This window comes from Dipodomys merriami, unplaced genomic scaffold (assembly GCF_024711535.1).
Source record: "Dipodomys merriami isolate MVZ:Mamm:240054 unplaced genomic scaffold, mDipMer1.0.p SCAF_14, whole genome shotgun sequence".
Taxonomy (NCBI): Eukaryota; Metazoa; Chordata; class Mammalia; order Rodentia; family Heteromyidae; genus Dipodomys; species Dipodomys merriami.
Genome location: NW_027202715.1, coordinates 39,587,724 through 39,609,877, shown reverse-complemented (window position 1 = coordinate 39,609,877; position 22,154 = coordinate 39,587,724). Strand labels below are relative to the sequence as shown.

At 45.3% G+C, this 22,154-nt stretch overlaps 2 protein-coding genes across 2 annotated transcripts; one reads left to right on the top strand and one right to left on the bottom strand.

Moving 5' to 3' along the window:
- The first annotated feature begins 16 nt into the window (after positions 1–16).
- On the top strand, positions 17–12,514 carry LOC138826183 (exosome complex component CSL4). The gene is made up of 8 exons (XM_070021338.1): positions 17–86; positions 197–312; positions 5,563–5,637; positions 8,167–8,255; positions 10,040–10,073; positions 11,083–11,133; positions 11,259–11,343; positions 12,109–12,514. Exons 1-8 carry the CDS (start codon positions 56–58, stop codon positions 12,213–12,215), a joined length of 588 nt encoding a protein of 195 aa, XP_069877439.1. The 5' UTR covers positions 17–55; the 3' UTR covers positions 12,216–12,514.
- Positions 12,515–13,302: 788 nt separating this feature from the next.
- On the bottom strand, positions 13,303–21,912 carry LOC138826184 (phosphoglycerate mutase 1). The gene is made up of 4 exons (XM_070021339.1): positions 21,704–21,912; positions 16,857–17,131; positions 15,430–15,610; positions 13,303–14,405 (listed from the first exon to the last, which is right to left on the bottom strand). Exons 1-4 carry the CDS (start codon positions 21,840–21,842, stop codon positions 14,236–14,238), a joined length of 765 nt encoding a protein of 254 aa, XP_069877440.1. The 5' UTR covers positions 21,843–21,912; the 3' UTR covers positions 13,303–14,235.
- Positions 21,913–22,154: the final 242 nt, after the last annotated feature.

Here is a 22,154-nt window from a genome sequence, read left to right as displayed (position 1 = left end):
AGGTGACCAATGGGAAGTTATCTCAGGCTTCACAGGGTGTGGAACGACGGCAGTCATGGCGCCACCCGTGAGATACTGTATTCCAGGTAAGTGAGTGATTCCCGCACGAAGTTCTGGAAAAATTCCTGACAGGCAGGAAGGCTGGATGATCAGCAGCTTCTGGAAGCCTGTGTCCGATGCAGCGTTCTTTCTTCAGGCGAACGTCTGTGCAACTTGGAGGAAGCCAGCCCGGGCAGCGGTACCTACACCCGGCACGGCTACATTTTTTCGTCGCTTGTCGGCTGCCTGACGAAGACCAGCGAGAACGGCGCGGTAAACGACTTTCCTTCTCTCTTGATGCCGTGTCTGTCTGTCTGTCTGTCTGTGACTGCACAGGTCCTGGGGCTGTAATGATACTGTCTTTCTCTTAAGCTGCCGTTGAGTTCTGGCCCTTAGGCACGAGCACTGCGGACGCGTCTTGAGTACTCCTTCGATTGAATGGTTTGTTCTCCGTTTCTCCTAGCTGTGATCGCGGCTGCTGTGCCCTGAGCAGCCACACACATCTATCTGCTCAACTGATGTCGCTTGATTGTGCTGGTGACGCTCGGGAACGTGGATAGGAAAAAGAACAGACGAAAGTTGAGATTAGTCCAGCCTAGCAGTGAGATGAGACCTATCTAATTACCAAACTCCACTGTCTCCTCTGACTTCATCTGGCCCTGCTGGCAGCTTTGAAAATCGCTAATGCACCAAACTGTCTCCTTCCCCAGACCCCTTTATGCACTTGCCATCCAGATAGACCACTCCCTTCTCGTTAACCTATCTATGCAACTCTTACTTCTTTCATATAGCCTCTCAGAGAAGCTCCTCTAAATGCACTGGTTAAGGAAAGGGGGGTTGTGTTGAAAGGAATAGTTTTGTTAAACACTCAAAAAGACTTGTATCTGTCTCCTTCCAAGCATTTAAAAACTAAACAGTTGGTCATATTTTCCCACTAGTCTCTTCCTCTACTAGACTTTAAATTCAATGAGGGGTGGTGGTGTGTGACTGTAATTAGTCCTAGCTACTCAGGAAACTAAGGCAAGAGGTTCTCTGGAGTTGGAGGCCAACCTGATCCTGCTGAGAAAGAAGAGGTGAAAACAGGAAAAGAAGGGAAAGAATAGAATGAACGAAGGAGAAAAGAGGTGTGTGTGTGTGTGTGTCCATGTGTGCATGTATGTGTATGTATGTGTGTGTAGGTACTGAAGGTAGAACTTGGAGCCTGGATGCTGTCCTTTAGCTGTCCTTTTTTTTTGGGGGGGGGTCCGATCGTGGGGCCTGAACTCTGGGTCTGGGCACTGTCCCTTAGCTCTTCAGCTCAAGGCTAGCGCTCTACCACTTGAGCCACAGCGCCACTTCCAGCTTTTTTCTTTTCGCTTATGTGGTGCTGAGGAATCAAACCCAGGGCCTCAGGCATGCAAGGCAAGCACTCTACCACTGAGCCACCTTCCCTGCCCCTCCTTTAGCTTTTTTTGTTCAAGGCTGTTCTACCTTTTCAGCCACAGCTCTACTTCCAGAATTTTGGTTGTTAATTAGAGGTAAGAATCTAATGAACATTTTTGCCCAGGCAAGCTTCCAACCTTGATCTCAGCCTTCATATCTCCAACCTTCAGATCTCAGCCTCCCGCATAGCTAGGATTACACCAATGCCAGGCTGAAAAGACATGTATTTGGAAATTCTGTGCAATAAAATAGAAGCATTATAACTTTGGAGGAAGACTCCAGTTATCCATGGTTACAGACAATATGGTTGTATATCAAGAAATCCCAAGAATATCACCAAAACACAGAACAATCCGGAATGACTAGAGAATTACAGTAGCATTGGGGAGAGGTGTGCTGGAATTGAATCCAGGACCTTAAATGTGTATGTATGTGTGTGTAGGTACTGAAGGTAGAACTTGGAGCCTGGATGCTGTCCTTTAGCTGTTCTTTTTTGAGGGGGGTCCGATCGTGGGGCCTGAACTCTGGATCTGGGCACTGTCCCTCAGCTCTTCAGCTCAAGGCTAGCGCACTACCACTTGAGCCACAGCGCCACTTCCAGCTTTTTTCTTTTCGCTTATGTGGTGCTGAGGAATCGAACCCAGGGCCTCAGGCATGCAAGGCAAGCACTCTACCACTGAGCCACCTTCCCTGCCCCTCCTTTAGCTTTTTTTGTTCAAAGCTGTTCTACCTTTTCAGCCACAGCTCTACTTCCAGAATTTTGGTTGTTAATTAGAGGTAAGAATCTTATGAACATTTTTGGCGAGGCAAGCTTCCAACCTTGATCTCAGCCTTCAGATCTCAGCCTCCTGCATAGCTAGGATTACACCAATGCCAGGCTGAAAAGACATGTATTTGGAAATTCTGTGCAATAAAATAGAAGCATTATAACTTTGGAGGAAGACTCCAGTTATCCATGGTTACAGACAATATGGTTGTATATCAAGAAATCCTAAGAATATCACCAAAACACAGAACAATCCGGAATGACTAGAGAATTACAGTAGCATTGGGGAGAGGTGTGCTGGAATTGAATCCAGGACCTTAAATGTGTATGTATGTGTGTGTAGGTACTGAAGGTAGAACTTGGAGCCTGGATGCTGTCCTTTAGCTGTTCTTTTTTCGGGGGGGTCCGATCGTGGGGCCTGAACTCTGGATCTGGGCACTGTCCCTCAGCTCTTCAGCTCAAGGCTAGCGCTCTACCACTTGAGCCACAGCGCCACTTCCAGCTTTTTTCTTTTCGCTTATGTGGTGCTGAGGAATCAAACCCAGGGCCTCAGGCATGCAAGGCAAGCACTCTACCACTGAGCCACCTTCCCTGCCCCTCCTTTAGCTTTTTTTGTTCAAGGCTGTTCTACCTTTTCAGCCACAGCTCTACTTCCAGAATTTTGGTTGTTAATTAGAGGTAAGAATCTTATGAACATTTTTGGCCAGGCAAGCTTCCAACCTTGATCTCAGCCTTCAGATCTCAGCCTCCTGCATAGCTAGGATTACACCAATGCCAGGCTGAAAAGACATGTATTTGGAAATTCTGTGCAATAAAATAGAAGCATTATAACTTTGGAGGAAGACTCCAGTTATCCATGGTTACAGACAATATGGTTGTATATCAAGAAATCCTAAGAATATCACCAAAACACAGAACAATCCGGAATGACTAGAGAATTACAGTAGCATTGGGGAGAGGTGTGCTGGAATTGAATCCAGGACCTTAAATGTGTATGTATGTGTGTGTAGGTACTGAAGGTAGAACTTGGAGCCTGGATGCTGTCCTTTAGCTGTTCTTTTTTGAGGGGGGTCCGATCGTGGGGCCTGAACTCTGGATCTGGGCACTGTCCCTCAGCTCTTCAGCTCAAGGCTAGCGCTCTACCACTTGAGCCACAGCGCCACTTCCAGCTTTTTTCTTTTCGCTTATGTGGTGCTGAGGAATCGAACCCAGGGCCTCAGGCATGCAAGGCAAGCACTCTACCACTGAGCCACCTTCCCTGCCCCTCCTTTAGCTTTTTTTGTTCAAAGCTGTTCTACCTTTTCAGCCACAGCTCTACTTCCAGAATTTTGGTTGTTAATTAGAGGTAAGAATCTTATGAACATTTTTGGCGAGGCAAGCTTCCAACCTTGATCTCAGCCTTCAGATCTCACCCTCCTGCATAGCTAGGATTACACCAATGCCAGGCTGAAAAGACATGTATTTGGAAATTCTGTGCAATAAAATAGAAGCATTATAACTTTGGAGGAAGACTCCAGTTATCCATGGTTACAGACAATATGGTTGTATATCAAGAAATCCCAAGAATATCACCAAAACACAGAACAATCCGGAATGACTAGAGAATTACAGTAGCATTGGGGAGAGGTGTGCTGGAATTGAATCCAGGACCTTAAATGTGTATGTATGTGTGTGTAGGTACTGAAGGTAGAACTTGGAGCCTGGATGCTGTCCTTTAGCTGTTCTTTTTTGGGGGGGGTCCGATCGTGGGGCCTGAACTCTGGATCTGGGCACTGTCCCTCAGCTCTTCAGCTCAAGGCTAGCGCTCTACCACTTGAGCCACAGCGCCACTTCCAGCTTTTTTCTTTTCGCTTATGTGGTGCTGAGGAATCGAACCCAGGGCCTCAGGCATGCAAGGCAAGCACTCTACCACTGAGCCACCTTCCCTGCCCCTCCTTTAGCTTTTTTTGTTCAAGGCTGTTCTACCTTTTCAGCCACAGCTCTACTTCCAGAATTTTGGTTGTTAATTAGAGGTAAGAATCTTATGAACATTTTTGGCGAGGCAAGCTTCCAACCTTGATCTCAGCCTTCAGATCTCAGCCTCCTGCATAGCTAGGATTACACCAATGCCAGGCTGAAAAGACATGTATTTGGAAATTCTGTGCAATAAAATAGAAGCATTATAACTTTGGAGGAAGACTCCAGTTATCCATGGTTACAGACAATATGGTTGTATATCAAGAAATCCTAAGAATATCACCAAAACACAGAACAATCCGGAATGACTAGAGAATTACAGTAGCATTGGGGAGAGGTGTGCTGGAATTGAATCCAGGACCTTAAATGTGTATGTATGTGTGTGTAGGTACTGAAGGTAGAACTTGGAGCCTGGATGCTGTCCTTTAGCTGTTCTTTTTTGGGGGGGGTCCGATCGTGGGGCCTGAACTCTGGATCTGGGCACTGTCCCTCAGCTCTTCAGCTCAAGGCTAGCGCTCTACCACTTGAGCCACAGCGCCACTTCCAGCTTTTTTCTTTTCGCTTATGTGGTGCTGAGGAATCGAACCCAGGGCCTCAGGCATGCAAGGCAAGCACTCTACCACTGAGCCACCTTCCCTGCCCCTCCTTTAGCTTTTTTTGTTCAAGGCTGTTCTACCTTTTCAGCCACAGCTCTACTTCCAGAATTTTGGTTGTTAATTAGAGGTAAGAATCTTATGAACATTTTTGGCGAGGCAAGCTTCCAACCTTGATCTCAGCCTTCAGATCTCAGCCTCCTGCATAGCTAGGATTACACCAATGCCAGGCTGAAAAGACATGTATTTGGAAATTCTGTGCAATAAAATAGAAGCATTATAACTTTGGAGGAAGACTCCAGTTATCCATGGTTACAGACAATATGGTTGTATATCAAGAAATCCTAAGAATATCACCAAAACACAGAACAATCCGGAATGACTAGAGAATTACAGTAGCATTGGGGGGAGGTGTGCTGGAATTGAATCCAGGACCTTAAACATGCCAGGCAAATACTTTACCACTTGAACTGCACTACCCAACCTTTTACTTTTATTTTTGAGACAGGATCTTGTCACTGCTTTTTCCCAGGTTGGCCTCCAACTCAAGATGATCTTGCTTCTACAACTGGGATTACAATCATGTACCATCGTACCTAGCTTTTTCAAGCAGCATTCTTCAGTGGCCTCTTGCCCTACTATTTCTTAGAATTTCTGATTTTCTCTGATCTGGAGTATAAATGAATCTTAAAGGTCTATCTACCTTTGTGACCTCAAGGCATTTCTATTTTATGCACAAACCACAAAAGTCTTAGCCAGGACATTCATTTTTTATTCTCTGTATAGCTTCCTGTGGTATCTGTGATGCGAGAGACAGAGTCTCAGTTACTGCCAGATGTGGGAGCTATTGTCACCTGTAAGGTAAGTTTGTCCTAACCTCTGCATTTAGGACACCATTTAGAACTACATGTTCAAAGAGCCATGACCATTCTAGAATTTCATTGTGCCATATGGTAGTTACTTATAATCTTAGTACTTAGAAGATTGAAAGCAAGATCACGAATTCAAGGCTAGGCTAGCCTGAATTCGACCAATCTTCTCTACATAGCAAGATGCTCTCTATCTGAAAGAAAGGGGTGAGGGAGTTAAGGGGAAAAAAAGAGGGGAAAGGGGGATGAAGTTTGTTTCACTAGATTGGACAGGCCTAAAGATTCCTATAATAAACAAGGCCGCCAAATTCAGGCTTACATAGTTCTTTCACTAAGCTGTCTCTTAGAATGTAGTTTCTACTTGTGTCTGAGAAACAGAAGTGCCAGAGGGTGATAAGGAGGACTTTTTTTTTCCCAATGCTCCTGGCTGGTGCTCTACCACTTGAGCCTTGCCTCCATTTCGGGGAGGGAGGGCTTGCTAGTTAATTACTATAAGACTCTTGTGGATTTATCTGCTTGGGTTGATTCTGATACTCTGTACTCATATTTCACCTTCCTGAGTAGTTAGCTAGGATTATAGCTGTAAGCCTCCAGCACCTGGCTTGCATTGGCTATTTCTCAAATAGCTCCTCACTTTGTACCTGGGTCCTCTTTGGACTGCCTCTCCTCATCAGTGGGATGACTCTTGAAATTTTTCTTTTAACTGTATTTTTTTTTTTTTTGTCTTTTCTTTTTTGGTACTGGGGATCGAACCCAGGACGTTGCACTTGCTAGGCAAGCGCTTTGCCACTGAGCTACATCCCAGCCCGAAATTTTTCTTTTGCCAGAGCTGGCCTCAAACTTTAGTCCCTTGATCTTTGCCTCTGAAGTAGCTAGGATTACGGGCTTGAGCCATGCTCTCTGGCAGAAGTGCCTGGGCACTATCCCTGAGCCTCTTTGTGCTCAAGGCTAGCATTCTACCACAACACCACTTCCAGCTTTTTGTGAGTAGTTTATTGGAGATAAGAGTCTCAGCCTTTCCTGCCTGGGCTGGCTTCAAACCACAGTCCTCAAATCTCAGCCTCCTGAATATCTAGATTATAGACATAAACCACCAGTGCCCAACAGAAGCCAGAACTGGGCTTCAGGGCCTGAGCATCATCTCTTTCACTCAAGGCTGGTATTTTACTCAAGTATTTCACTAAAGGCTGGTATTGAGCTATAGCTCTACTTCCACTTCCAGCTTTTTGGTGGTTAATTGGAGATGAGAGTCTCACACACTTTCCTGTCTCAGCTGGCTTTGAACCACAGTCCTCAGATCTCAGCCTCCTACGTAGCTAGGATTACAAGTTTGTTAACCTCCAGCACTTGTTTTTGCTTACCCCCTCCCCAACACTGTCCCTGAGCTTCTTTTGCTCAAGGCTAGCACTCTACCACTTGAGCCACAACACCGCTTCTTTTTCTGATTATGTGATATTAAGGAATCAAACTTGGGGCTTCATGTGTGCTAGGCAAGCACTCTATCAGTAGGCCATATTCCCAGCTCAGTTTTATTTTTGAACATCTAACTTGATACGTTTTTGAGAAGCAAAAGTTTTTCTCTTGTATTTCTATTAAATTTAAAATCTTCTAGGAGACAGAAGACTCCTTCTTTGGGAGGAGATACAAACTAATGCTATACTGATGAGTAACGCATTATTACTAACACTACCTTCTGCCAGATTAAGCTAATTTGTAACTCTCAGTTTCTTTGTTTTATAACTAAAGAAAATCTTATGTGTTGCACTGAAAATAGCTGCTGAGGCAGTGCTTCAAATGTCATGTAGCAGCTGAAACTTTTTTTTTAAGGCAGTACTTAGTTTGAACTCACTTATTATGTGGGTGTTCTAGTATTTGAGCCTCACACCTCACCTTGAAATGTAAATTTAAATCTCTCCATTATCCAGGCCTCCAAATAAACCTGTTAAAGGATTGTTTTTGTTTTTGTTTTGTCCGTCGTGGGGCTTGAACTCAGGGCCTGGGCACTGTCCCTAAGCTTCTTTGGCTCAAGGCTACTCCTCTAGGACTTTGAGCCACAGCATCAGTTCCAGGTTTCAGGTGGTTAATTGGAGATGAGAGTCTCATGGACCTGCTTGGGCTGGCTTCAAACTGCAATCCTCAGGTTTCAGCCTCCTGAGTAGCTAGGATTACAGGCCTGAGCAACCAGCACCTTGCCTTAAAGGTCTGTTTTTACTATGCCTATTATCTATTTGTTTTAGAATTATGTGCTTGTTTTTTTTTTATTTTGATAAATACTATATGATCAGAGGCACAAATGGATTGCACCTTTGTGTTACTCTTAAGGTTTAATTTTTAATTTTTGAAACAGATTGTCACTAAGTTGATGAGCCTTGTCTCTAACTCTCTACAAAGCCTAAATGGGCTCAACCACCGAACTAACTAGGATTATTGTACAGGTATGCATGAGCACACCCAGTTTAGACGTGTTTCTTAAAACAGTTGCTAATGAATGCTCTGATGTTAACTCTTCTCTATTCCACAGGTCTCTAGCATCAATTCACGTTTTGCCAAAGTACATATCCTCTATGTGGGATCCACACCACTTAAGAATTCTTTTCGAGGAACTATTCGGTAAGAAATAGGCTTGTCTTCACTGGCCTCAGCATCTACCATGAGACAAGGATAGTGGAAGAGACTAGATTCCCATTTATACTTCCATTCTCCCTTATACTATCCAAAGAAAATATGCTAGAAGTTAAGACAGAAAGAGAAGATGAATAGAGGTTTAGCCAGATACTGGTAGCTTACACACCTATAATCCTAGCTACTGAAGAAACAGATCTGAGGATCAAGGTTTGAAACCAACCCAGGCAGGAAAGTCCCTCGGACTCATCACTAATTACCATCAAAAAGCCAGAAGTAGACTTGTGGCTCAAGTGATAGAGCACCAGGCTTGAGTATAAAAGCTAAGGGAGGGCTAGGAAGGTGGCTCAGTGGTAGAGTGCTTGCCTTGCATGCCTGAGGCCCTGGGTTCAATTCCTCAGCACCACATAAGCAAAAAGCTGGAACTGGCGCTGTGGCTCAAGTGGTAGAGCACTAGCCTTCAGCTGAAGAGCTGAGGGACAGTGCCCAGGCCCAGAGTTCAGGACCCACGACCAGACCCAAAAAAAAAAAAAAAAAAAAAGCTAAGGAACAACACTTGTAGGCCATGAATTTGAGCTCTGGTACCAGAATAAAAAATAAATAAATAAATAAGCCTGGCACAGGTGGCTCATACCTGTAATCCTAGCTATTCAGGAGGCTGAGATCTGATATTCGTGGTTCAGAGCCAGCCTTGGTAGGAAAGTCAACAAGACTCATCTCCAGTAAGCCACCAGAAAACCCAAGTGGCACTGTGGCTCAAGTGATAGAGTGCTAACCTTGAGCTGAAGAGCTCTGGAACAGCGCCCAGGCCCAGAGTTCAAGCCCCCACAACCACAAAATAATAATACAATAAAAATAAGCCAGGTGCTGGTGGCTCGCGCCTGTAATCCTAGCTACTCAGGAAGCAGAGACCTGAGGATCACAGTTCTAAGCCAGCATGGGCAGGAAAGTCCATGAGACTCTTACCTCCAATAAACCACTCAGAAAACTGGAAGTGATGCTATGGCTCAAGTGGTAGAGTGCTTGTCTTGAGCTGAAGAGCTCTAGGACAGCGCCCAGGCCCAAAGTTCAAGCCCCACAACCGACCCCCCAAAGAAAAAGTTTCATAACTTTCCTACCTGGGCTGGCTTTGATCTTCAGATCTCAGCCTCCTGAGTAGCTAGGAGCTACTGCTATCCAGCTCAGATAATTAACTTTTAAGGCCCTTTCTGGCTTCAGTATTTTTTTTGGGGGGTAGGGGGGAAGGTCCAGTCATGGGGCCTGAACTCTGGGCCTGGGCGCTGTCCCTCAGCTCTTCAGCTCAAGCTTAGCATTCTACCACTTGAGCCATAGTGCCACTTCCGGCTTTTTTTCTTTTTGCTTATGTGGTGCTGAAGAATCGAACCCAGGGCCTCAGGCATGCAAGGCAAGCACTCTACCACTAAGCCACCTTCCCAGCCCCATGGCTTCAGGATTTTATGTGGTTCTGTGTTGCCTCTCTTCACATTCTCCGGAGGCAACAGTGTTCCTCATCTTTTCCTGAAAAATCCGATCTGCTTGTCCTGACTCATGTATCATTACTACTGTCCTGTAATCCTAGAACGGGCAAAAGTTGTTTTCTCTTCTCAGTGCACATCGAGGAGACCTTTCCACCCTTCATCCTGTGGTAGCACCTGGGCGCCCATCTTGGCTTATTCTGTCTTCTCTTATAGCTTTTTAGTTTGCTAGGAATCTGCAAGATTATTCTTTCTCACAGTTAATCTTTCTGTTACTTTTTTTTTTTTTTTTAATAGGAAAGAAGATGTCCGAGCAACTGAAAAAGACAAGGTTGTTGGTTGGTTTGTTTTTTTTCCCCACCCCCATGGCTTTAGGAATTACTTCTCAATTATTATGCCAGTGAGGGCTGGGATCGTAGCTTAGTAGTAGAGCACTTATTTACCATGTTTACAACTCTATTCATTCACAAGGACTGAAAAGAGGGGGAAAAAAAATATCACAGAGAATTTCAAATGTCTATGGGAATGTGGAATGTAGAAATTAATTCCTTTCCTGCTGTAGCATATAAAGCCTCACTATTCCTCTCTCGACATTTTTTTCGTTCATTTCTCTTTGAGACAGCATCTTGCTATGTAGCCAGCCTATACTGGTCCAGAACTCATCTTCCTGTTTTGGTCTTCCAGGTGATAGGTTTATGTGCCATCGTGCCCAGCTATCTTTTGCTCTTTCCTCAGATTTACCCTGGGCTTTTTTTTTTTTTTTTTTTTTTTTTTTGTCGGTCGTGGGGCTTGAACTCTGGGCCTGGGCCCTGTCCCTCAGCTCTTCAGCTCAAGGTGAGTGCTCTACCACTTGAGCTACAGCGCCACTTCCGGTTTTCTGGTGGTTTATTGGAGATAGGAGTCTCATGGACTTTCCTGCCCGGGCTGGCTTTGAACCGTGATCCTCTGATCTCAGCCTCCTGAGTAGCTAGGATTACAGGCGTGAGCCACCAGCGCCCGGCTACCCTGGGCTTTTTCAAAACCAACTATAGTGCCTTTTGTACAAATCAGATTGCTGATTAAGTTACTTAATTAAAAGTCTTTAATTTAGAGGAGCAAGTGAAGTCTTCACTGACTTGAGTAATACTGACATCCACCAGCAGGATTAGAAAGCAGACTGATATAACTGTAACCTCTCTGTAGTAATAGCCTTTTTTTTTTAAGAATAAAGAATTGAAATAAAAAATTCCTAAACCTAACAAAGTAGATTGGCTCTACTGTGAGGAAAGGGGGATGATTAATAATTTTCATGTAGACTTAATCAATAGCTTTCACTTATCACTGTTGTTCTTCCTTTGCAGGTTGAAATTTATAAGAGTTTCCGTCCAGGTGACATTGTCTTAGCTAAAGTGGTATCCTTTATTCTAACAGATTTCTGGCTCTTTGTCAAAAGAAATAGAGGTAGAAAAAGAACTCAAGTGGCTATAGGTAAGGAAGAACTAAAACCCATCATTTTCCTTCACAAGTGTTTTGCTAGATCTCCCTAGGAGATGCACAATCTAACTACCTGCTGACCACTGCCGAAAATGAGCTGGGAGTGGTGGTAGCCCACAGTGAATCAGGTGAGTTGGTCTATGATCTGCTCCTAAGTTTTTACTGGAAATTGTCGTTTGATGTTAATCCATTGTTATTCCTTGACCTCTTAATTATTTAGAAAGCATTGAAGTATGAATAGTGACTTGTGAATAGAACAAAAGATTTGGTCCCCTACAACTGTTATCTAGGGATGGAGTTGCAGTTAAGTGTGACAGAGCACTTGCCCAGTATGCATGAGACCCTTCCTGGACTTGACCCTCAAAAACAAAATACCAGTGATGCCTTAGCTTTGTTTGCACACTGATGAAATTGCATATCCCAGGGGCTGGGAAGGTGGCTCAGTGGTAGAGCGCTTGCCTTGCATGCATGAGGCCCTGGGTTCAATTCCCCAGAACCACATAAGCAAAAAGAAAAAAAGCCAGAAGTGGCGTGGTGGCTCAAGTGGTAGAGCGCTAGCCTTGAGCTGAAGAGCTGAGGAACAGCGCCCAGGCCCAGAGTTCAGGCCCCACGACCGGACCCAAAAAAAAAAAAAAAGAAATTGCATATCCCAGAATATGTCTGCAATTGCAATATTTTCCTAAATCTAAAGAAACAATCCATATTCTCTGGGTGAGGTGGGTTTCACTAGGTGAAACTTTTCAGTGTTAGGGATTGAATTCAGGCTTTATGCACAGTCAGCACTCTGTCACTGAACTACATCCCAACCTGACACTTCAGTTGCATATCCAGCTGAAAATGGGTCTCAAGGAAGCATATGGATCCCAGCTCCAACACTCCCCTTTTCCTTCTAGGTGTCCAGATGGTTCCCATCAGCTGGTGTGAGATGCAGTGCCCTAAGACCCACACTAAGGAATTCCGGAAAGTGGCCCGAGTACAGCCTGAATTCTTGCAGACTTAAGCACCTTTTACCCCAAGGAGGGGGTAAGCTATTTCCAAGGATACATGCATAAAGATATCAAGACGTCATGGTCTTCATTCAGATGGCTAAGATCAATCAGCATCTACCTCTAGAAAAAGCTGCTAGAAATTTGTTCAGAAATTTGGAACACTATTCTTATGAACATCTTAGTGAAATTTCGCCCTTGAGTGGTGAAAATTATCCTTTGGAGGTAGCAGCAAACTCAGTGATGTTGGAAATAGCCTATTCCTTTTGATAGTCCTTACATTTTTTTAACTATGACCAAGAAATTTTACCAATTTCTGTTGTCTGATTAGTTGTCTCAAGTTCCTACGTGCTTTCACTTTCTAGGTGCCAAGCACTGGGTCAGGTACTACACATCCCTCACATACATTATGCTTTAGTGAGAGTAACGGGCATGTGGTAATCCAGATAGTTCTGAATGTGAGTAGTCCTGAAAAGTGGTACAAACAATATATTAATAGAGTGGTACCCCCAATAAGTGTTAAGTATGAATTGAAAAGTAGGACAGCCAGGTGGCGATGGCTCATCATGCTGAGACCTGAGGATAGCCGTTCAAAGCCAGCCCAGGCAGGAAAGCCTGTGAGACTTTTAGCTCCAATTAACCACCAAAAAGCCAGAAGTGGAGCTTGGCTCAAGTGGTAAATCTCTAACTACCTTGAGCAACAAAGCTTAAGAACAGTGTCCAGGCAGAGTTCAAGCCCCAGGATGGGCACAAAAAAAAAGGAAAGAAAGTACAAAGTACAGGGCTGGGAAGGTGGCTCAGTGGGAGAGTGCTTGCTCTGCATGCATGAGGCCCTGGTTTGATTCAACACCACATAAGCAGAAAAAGCCAGAAGTGGCGCTGTGGCTCTAGTGGTAGAGTGCTAGCCTTCAGCTGAAGAGCTGAGGGACAGTGCCCAGGCCCAGAGTTCAGGCCCCATGACCAACCAAAAAGAAAAAAATAAAGTACTAGAAGCTCCACACTCAAGTGCTGTCAGAATGTAATAGTTGCTCTGAAACTCAAATGTGTCATAAAGGCATTAGAGGCATCAAAGCAAGAGGTATAATACATCACACAATGAAATATTGCACATCACTCCTTTTATTACACTGATCTGGAAAAAGACTGAGTAATTATGCTCAAAATAAGTATAGGGTCCATGTGGCAGAGCCAAGCAACTGGAACATGATTCAGAACCAGACAGTGAAACACTTGCACAATTAAGAGGAATTTCACTGCCACAGAACAAGGCAGGAAGGGTTTAAGTAGAAACAGGAAGCATTCCTGTCCTCAGAGACCAAGAAGCTTTCCCATATTGGTGTGAGGAATGGCTTATCTTCTGATGACCACATGTGTGACTATTTCAACTGTCACTAAAAACCCTTATGTGTTTTTATTCAGTGTTTTTTAATAGATATATATATATCTATTAAAATATATATATATATTTACCCTTTTTTATTGTAAAAGTGAATATAACACAAAAAGTGTAGTTCAGGATTGATCCCAACCATCTGGAGCCAGCACCTCTGGAGTCAGGAGGAAATAGCTGTTTTGAATTCACCGTGCAGGACACTTTCACCTTCTACTGGAATGACTCAAGCCTACTCAACAGCGACCTGATGATCAGAGCTTAGCACTGGGTCCTGGCTCACAATGAACTCTGGCTTCCTACTGGTCATACCATGGCAGGGTTCCTGCCTAACCACTATTCAAGCAGGTCCTTAGTAAACAAAGGACTAGGAAAAACTGGAATTACTATCACTCAACCCTCCTAAATATAAAAGGAACCTTCCCTGGGCTCAGGCAGCAAACCTGCACCCCAAAGGTGCCATTCTGACTAGATTCTATGAAGGGAGTGGTGTAAGAGACAATGCTAACAATGAAAATGGGAGCTACTGGTCCCCATCTGCAGTTACCTACAACTTAAGATGTACAGATGTGGCCAGTGTGAGGTGCAAAGGAAGGAATGGGCAGGGAAGGTATTCTGAGGGGTAGCAGTTGGCCTGCTCTCCTTCACTTCTTGGCCTTGCCCTGGGCAGCCACAGCCTCCATGGCCTTACGCACGGTCTCTTCGTCCCCCAGGAACTGCATGGGCTTGATCGGCTTCAGGTTCTTGTCCAGTTCATAGACGATGGGAATACCAGTTGGCAGGTTCAGCTCCATGATGGCCTCTTCAGAGAGACCTGAAAACAGCCACCATGCTCATCAGTGTGTAAAAACACAGGTGTAAAAACCAAGGTGTAAAATTATCACCTTTTCACTGACATCCCTCAGTGACACAGCATTTGGGCAGGAATTAGATCAAGACACTCTAAAATCTGATAGTAATTCTGCTCTGTAGAAATATCCATCCCTCAAGGAGTGACCCCCAGTACCACCAATTTTTCAAGCAACTAAAGTAAAAAAGGAAGACAATAGAAGGTACACAAGGTTCCTAGATGGGTCACCAGCAAATTACAGGAAAAGACTACTCTCCAGATCTACCAAAGTGAGCCCTCAAAGCCCACAGTGAAGCAGGATTTATCTCAGACACCCTTATGTAGTCCATAACACATCTGCCAAAGCCTAGCCCTAAGTTCTCAGGGGTGAAACAACTTAGGATGTAAACTGAGAGATTTGTGAAGATGAGCCAGATTGTGACTAAAGATGTTACTAGTAGGTTTTGATTGGCAAACTTAAAGTCTAGAAGTGGGCATCTCAAATTTTTAGGAGTATTAATCACCTAGGAGATGGGTTAATAGGACCTGAGATTTTATATATATAACATTCTCTCGAGAAGGTCCAACTGTCACAGCTCTGAAAACCATTTTGAGAAAAGTACAAGGTGTTTTTTTTGTCGGTCGTGGGGCTTGAACTCTGGGCCTGGGCGCTGTCCTTCAGCTCTTCAGCTCAAGGCGAGCGCTCTACCACTTGAGCTACAGTGCCTCTTCCGTTTTTCTGGTGGTTTTATTGGAGATAGGAGTCTCACGGTCTCTCCTGCCCGGGCTGGCTTTGAACCTCGATCCTCAGATCTCAGCCTCCTGAGTAGCTAGGATTACAGGCGTGAGCCACCAGCGCCCGGCAGTACAAGGTGTTTTTCCACTAGATGTCAACACAGACTGTCTTTGAGACTATTAGTATGTTAGCCCTTTTCTCCTTTGTATTAAGTCCCTGACTGATGGCAGTTCTGCTATTATCCTTAAGGGCCACTCTAAAAAATGAACATACCTTCCAGATGTTTGACTATGCCCCGGAGGCTATTTCCATGGGCTGCAATCAGAACTCTTTTCCCTTCTTTGATCTGGGGGACAATTTCTTCATTCCAGAAGGGCAGTGCTCTGGCAATAGTATCTTTCAGGCTCTCACAGGAGGGCAGCTGATCCTCAGTGAGGTCTGCGTACCTGCGATCCTAGGCAACAAAAAGAACTTTTAAGTTTGGCAACTATTAGTAGTTACATCAGTTAAATGATTTTCACAATGTATCAATTCCGCCATCATTCTCCCAGAATACAACTGAGAGAGAGCTTGGGAAGGAGATCATTATACTGGCCCCTCATTGCCCAGTTGGAAAGAAATATCATTAGAAAAGGAAAAATAGTTATACAAGCCTGGAGTCGGTGGCTCACATCTGTACTGTAATCCTAGCTACTCAGGAGGCTGAGATCTGAGGATCATGGTTCAAAGCCAGCCGGGGCAGGGAAGTCCCTGAGACTCTTATCTCCAATAAACCACCAGAAAACCAGAAGTGGTGCTGTGGCTCAAGTGGTAAAGCACTCACCTTGAGCTGAAGAGCTGCGGGATAGGGACCAGGCCCAGAGCTCAAGACCCATGAGGGACAAAAAAAAAAAAAAAGCTGTGCAACAAGGTCATCCCAACTCACTTCTTGTGTTGGGGCTTGCAATCAGGGCCTAGGCGCTGTCCTGAGCTCTTTTTAAAATTTTTTTCGTTAGGCTGGGAAGGTGGCTCAGTGGTAGAGTGCTTGCCTTGCATGCATGAGGCCCTGGGTTCAATTCCTTAGCACAATATAAGCAGAAAAAAGCTCGAAGTGGCGCTGTGGCTCAAGTGGTAGAGAGCTGGCCTTGAGCTGAAGACCTGAGGGACAGCACCCAGGCTGAGTTCAGGCCCCAAGACCAACCAAAAAAAAATGTTGCAAAAGTGATATATAAAGAAGTTACAGTTACATAAGTCAGGTAAAGAATACATTTCTTTTTCCCCCCCAGTTCTTTTTCCCGAGCTCTTCTGCTTAAGGCCACAGCTTTTTCTGGTTAACTGGAGAGAAGTCTCTTTGGACTTTTCCTGCCCTGGTTGGTTTTGAACCACAATCCTCAGATCTCAGCCTGTGTAGCTAGGATTATAGGCATACCCACCAGTGCTTACCTCACTTCTATTTGTGAGGTCAGTTTGGGAGGGATATGGATGGCTTTCATAAAATATGGTAATGGGGATATAAAGAAATTGTTCTCAGCTGTACGACAAACTACATCTTCTAACAAGTGAGAGTCATTTCTTGGCAAAGGGAAAATTAATTATTTTACTATAAACTAGAAGCTTAGGGGCACTAGACATATATTACTAAAAGTTATAGGAAAATGGTGAGACCCAAATTGTAACCCTCTGATGCTGGGAAGAATGGCTAAAGCTGAGTTTGCCCTTACCTTACTGATGTTGCTGTAGAAGGGATGGTCAGGCTCCATTGGAGGTGGTGGGACATCATATGAACGCCTCCAGATCTTCACCTGGGCCTCACCATGCTTAGCAGCCGTTTCTGCTTTATTGAGGCCAGTCAGACCCCCATAGTGCCGCTCATTGAGGCGCCAAGTCCTCACCACTGGCAACCACATCTGGTCAATGGCATCCAGCACTGTCCAGAGGGTCCTAATTGCTCTTTTCTGCACTGAGGTGAAGCAGATGTCAAATTCATAGCCAGCATCTAGAAAGAAAAAAAAATTTTTTTTTTGCCAGGCACCAGTGGCTCACACTTGTAATCCTAGCTACTTAGAGGGCTGAGATCTGAGATCAGTGTGAAGTCAGCGCAGGCTGGAGAGTCCATGAGCCTCATCTCCAGTTAACTACCACAAAACCAGAAGTGGCACTGTGGCTCAAAGTGATAGAGCTCTAGCCTTCAGTGAAAAAGCTCAGGGCCAGTGCCCAGGCTGAGTTCAAGCCCCTTGACCAACAAAGACAAAAATAAAGAAACTTTTTTTTTGTATAGGGTGTGAACTCAGCTTTATGCTTGGCAAAAATCCAACTCTTATCACCCATCATTTTTGGCTATCCCCATTTTCCTAATTCCTAAGGAAGACGTGTGTTTGAGGTAGAATCTTACTCTATAGCCCTGGCTGGCCTGAAACCCATGATTCTTGAGCCTTAGCCTCAAATCGCAGGAATTACAGATGTACACTACCAGACCTGGCCATTGGTGTTTATATTAAATTGTCACTTCTAATATTTACTAGACTTCTAGTCTTGGCAAAGTGGGCTTTAGGACTAGAGGTGAAAGTGCCTAGCAAGCCCTAGTACCACCAAAAAAGAAAATGGGATTTGTGTATATATGCTGCTACCAGAACTTGAACTCATGCTCTCAGCTTTCTTGCTCAAAGCTGACATTCTACTACCTCAGCCATGCCTCCAGTACAGCACTTTGCTGGTTGATTGGAGATGTATCTCAGACTTTTCTGCCTGGGCTGGCTTTGAATAGAATTCCTCCAGGCCTTAGCCTCCTGATAAGATTAGGCCACCAGAGCCCAGCTTGGACTTTATAATACCAATGCAATAAGAGATCTTACAGCACGTTGATACAATTTGTTATATGAAATTGTTTCTCTGGGGCTGGGAAGGTTGCTCAGTGGTAGAGCGCTTGCCTTGCATGCCTGAGGCCCTGGGTTCGATTCCTCAGCACCATATAAGCAAAAAACTGGAAGTGGCGCCGTGGTTCAAGTGGTAGAGCGCTAGCCTTGAGCTGAAGAGATGAGGGACAGTGCCCAGGCCCAGAGTTCAGGCCCTACGACCAGACTCCCCCCCCAAAAAAAAGAAATTATTTCTCTGTGAATGTAGCAATTCTTAGTTCCTCTTTAGTCAAAAGTCCAGGACTAATTCCTCAGAGAAAAACACCTATTTATTAAGTTAAAGCAGAGTTAGATGCCATTCATTGAAGAGTAAATGCTGTGTACTGTTTGGTTCCTTTATAAACTCTCCAGTCTCTCCTCCCAACACAGTCTTTATTGAGCTGGGAGGGAAATCAAGTGGTATGTTGGCTCAACAAATAGTTTACAATGAATCAGTCTTATTTCAAGGATTATTCTCCCTCATGCATGGGTGAGATGGCCCTTTATGTAGTATGCCAGGAAAATATTCCTATTTTCTGTACAACAGTACTGGCCCTCTTTAAAATTCAGCACAAAATTTCCCAGCTGTTTCATACAGTTCACAATGTTTCATACATTAGCAACAGTAACTAATAAAATGTGAGATGAATTTTCTTGTCAAGAAAAGATAGGGGGCTGGGAAGGTGGCTCAGTGGTAGAGTGCTTGCCTTGCATGCCTGAGGCCCTGGGTTCGATTCCTCAGCACCACGTAAGAAAAAAGTCGGAAGTGGCGCTGTGGCTCAAGTGGTAGAGCGCTAGCCTTGAGCTGAAGAGCTGAAGGACAGCACCCAGGCCCAGAGTTCAGGCCCCACAACCGGACCCAAAAAAGAAAAAGAAAAGAATAGCTTGGAAAAAAAAAAAAGAAAAGGACAGCTTGATTAATGACTAAAAAACTAATGCCACCCACAAAAGAAAAGACAACCCTTCACTGAGCATGGGAGAAGTCTGACTAGACTTGGCTATGGTTATTTCCCTACCAATCTTAAATGAAGAAATGGCTCCCCAACAAAAGGCTGAGTCACTAGAAGAACCACAGTGCAAGCCTCAGTTCCTGTGATGAAAAGCTCCAGGTTTCACTGCAATTATTTCCACTTGTAGTTGAGCTGTCCCCAGGGAGAAAAATAGTTCTGCTTAGGGCTTAAGAAAGAATACTATCAATTTATAATCCTAGCTACTCGAAGGTTGAGATCTGAGGATCGCTATTAGAAGCCAGCCTGGGCAGTCCATGAGACTCCTTACCCATTTCTTAGTCAGAAATGGAGCCCAGAGCAAAATAAAATAGCTCAGGGACAATGTCTAGCCCCTAAATTCAAGTCCCAGGACTGGAATTAAAAAAAGAGAATGTGAACATCAAAAGGGTTAAGAACCTCTTGTGTGTGTTTGTATTTGTGTACGTACATTAGAGTTTTAAATCAGGACCAGTGCTGTCCTTTAGCTTTTTTGCTCAAGGCTGTTCTTATACCACTGGAGCCACAACTCCACTTCCAGCTTTTTGGTGGTTAACTGGAGATTACAGTCTCACAGATTTTCCTGCCTGAACTGGCTTTGAACCATGATCCTCAGATCTCAGCCTCGTGAGTAGCTAAGATTACATATGTTAGTCACCATCACATGGCTAGAGCCTCTTCTAACTTTGCCCATTAACCAAAGTTTAGTAAGCAGTAAGGTAGACCAACAGTGTGGACTCCATTCTTCACACAGCATTCCTATTGTTCACAGCCTTAAAGTAACAGGGGAACTCAGTTCTCACTAGCTTACTCTGGAAATTAAGTTTAAAACTGTACAAATCCTACTATCAGGAGAAATAATTTATCTTATGTGTTTCATATTTCTAGATTATTCATAATGGACTTCATTGTTTAGCTTTTGCTTTTAATCTTTGGGGGAAGTGTGCAGGGGCTTTAACACAGGGCCAGGGAACTTGCTCTGAACTTTCTGAATCACAGCTTCACTTCCAGCTTTTTGGTAGTTAATTGGAGTCTAGAACTTTCCTGCCTGGGATGGCTTCAAACTGTGATCCTCAGATCTCAGCCTTCTGAGTAACTAGGACTTACAGGTATGAGCAACAGTTGTCTGGGTAGTCTTTTATTCTTTAATGTCATCTGTGACACCCATAGATTTTTTTTCTCAAGTTCTTTGAGAGGTTTGAACCCCTTTTTCTCTCTTTTTTGAGACAGTCTTGCAATGTAGATAAACCTGGCCTTGAACCTTAGTCCTCTTGCCTCAGCATCTCAGGTGCTGGAATTATAGGTGTATGCCACCATGCCTAGCCTTATACCTGATCTTCTAAAATGTTAGTTTACATGTTAACCATATGATTGTGTTAACTAGAAGGCAGAGGCAATTTACATGGTCCTGGGCTAGGCATGGGCAAACCATTGCATACCTAAACAGTTCTTCCTGCTAGATAATTAAAGAAAATGGCCTCCTTTACCAGCACTTTCTTTTTCTCGGCCTCATGGTATGATTTTACCACAGGCCATCATCTCAAAACATTTACATACCCCCTCAAGATTACATTTCCCAGGCTTTCCACGGCTTTGCTTTATTTCAAAACGACATATAGTAAAAGAAAGATGCAAAGGTCAATGCGGGGACAAATACCAGAGGCACATCAAGCAAGCATCAATAGCCCTCTTATATGGCTGCTGCTTTGTCCAGAGGTTAGAGCAGGGCAGGATCTGCCTTTAACATCTGTGGAGGTATCTGTCCATCTCAGTCCAGGGATTCTTTGAATTGCAGGAAGCAGGCAATGCTTCCATATTAGCATTCCAAAATCACAGACAGAATCAGCTCCGGGGACAAGACTGGATAGGCAAACATTATCTCTGCCATTTATACCCTTTGACCAGCCTCTGTCCCTGGCCAAGACGCATGCCAGCTCTTCACACTGTTACCCCACCCAGAAGAAATGGGGCAAGGACGCTGGGCTAATATTAAGTAGACATGACCTTGGAAAAATCATCTTCCCAATCCTCATTCTTCCCAACTAAAACTGAGGCCCAAGAAGAGTTACTAAGGAGTAAGCCTGCTGTAGCATTAACTCAAATCATTCATTCAGCTGGGTCTTGGGTGCATTTTGTTCACATCATTTGTGGCACGATGCCAGGTTCTCCACAGCACTTGGAATCTCTTGGGGCCAAGAGGCCTGTTAAAGGCCTCCGGCGCAGCCTGGTTTGCCCGCACTGCCCAGGGGACCAGTCTGTGGCCTTTTGCTTCGCTGGGATCTGCAGCCGCTTGCTGCAGATTGGTGCTATAAGGCAGCGGGCATCATCCTCAGGAGCCCTAAGGGACCCCTGTGAAGGCCTGAGCGCCACAGGTGGCTCCACCCCGGGCACCCCGTCCCCAAGTTAGTAAACGTTCACACCACAAAGGGAAAATTTCGCCAAGCAGTGTCCGGAACCAGCTCCAGGGCTGCAGGGCGGCTTCCCGCGTTCTCTTCCCCGCTCAGCCCCACTCCCCACTGTGACCTTGAGCAAGCGCACGCTCCATTCTGCGCCCATCTCCCCTACAGCAAACTAAACCGGAGACGCCGCGTAAGGCACCGGCCCTCTCCTACAGTGCTCGGGTGCAACCGGGGGGCCTCGAGCCAGCGCTGGGGCCCGGGGCGCCGCCACCGCCACCGGCCCGCCGCGTACCTCGCAGGGCCTGCCCGCCGCGCTTCGCCTCCTCGTGGCCCGCCGGACTCAGGTCTGCATCGTACCAGCCGCTAAAGCGGTTCTCCAGGTTCCAGGCACTCTCGCCGTGCCGGATCAGCACCAGTTTGTAGGCAGCCATGGCGGCGGGATCGAGATGCAGCGCCGAATGAGAATGGCCGAGATTCCGGTCGCCTGCCTTCAATCCCCGGCCGCGCCTGCGCACTCACGTCCCCCCGCCCGACTCCCGCTCAGGTTCACGCCCAAATCTTTCCACTCGGTGGTGACCGCCCTCCGCTCCCCAGGTGTGCGCATGCGTCCCGAGCCTTAGCTGCGGCCGCCAAGAGAGAGGGGGCGCGTACTGGAGCGCTAATACGCATGCGCCCTCTGCCCTGGTCCCGCGTCCAGCGCGGCGGTCACGGAGCGCACGTAAGCACCGAAGACACGTGCGGCC

Coding starts and splice junctions, on each gene's coding strand:
- LOC138826183 (XM_070021338.1), top strand. CDS start 56: ATGGCGCCACCCGTGAGATACTGTATTCCAG. Junction 87..196: donor CGTGAGATACTGTATTCCAG/GTAAGTGAGTGA, acceptor TTCTTTCTTCAG/GCGAACGTCTGTGCAACTTG. Junction 11,134..11,258: donor ACATTGTCTTAGCTAAAGTG/GTATCCTTTATT, acceptor GTGTTTTGCTAG/ATCTCCCTAGGAGATGCACA.
- LOC138826184 (XM_070021339.1), bottom strand. CDS start 21,842: ATGGCTGCCTACAAACTGGTGCTGATCCGGCACGGCGAGAGTGCCTGG. Junction 15,611..16,856: donor TCTACAGCAACATCAGTAAG/GTAAGGGCAAAC, acceptor TTTGTTGCCTAG/GATCGCAGGTACGCAGACCT. Junction 14,406..15,429: donor CATAGTCAAACATCTGGAAG/GTATGTTCATTT, acceptor GGCTGTTTTCAG/GTCTCTCTGAAGAGGCCATC.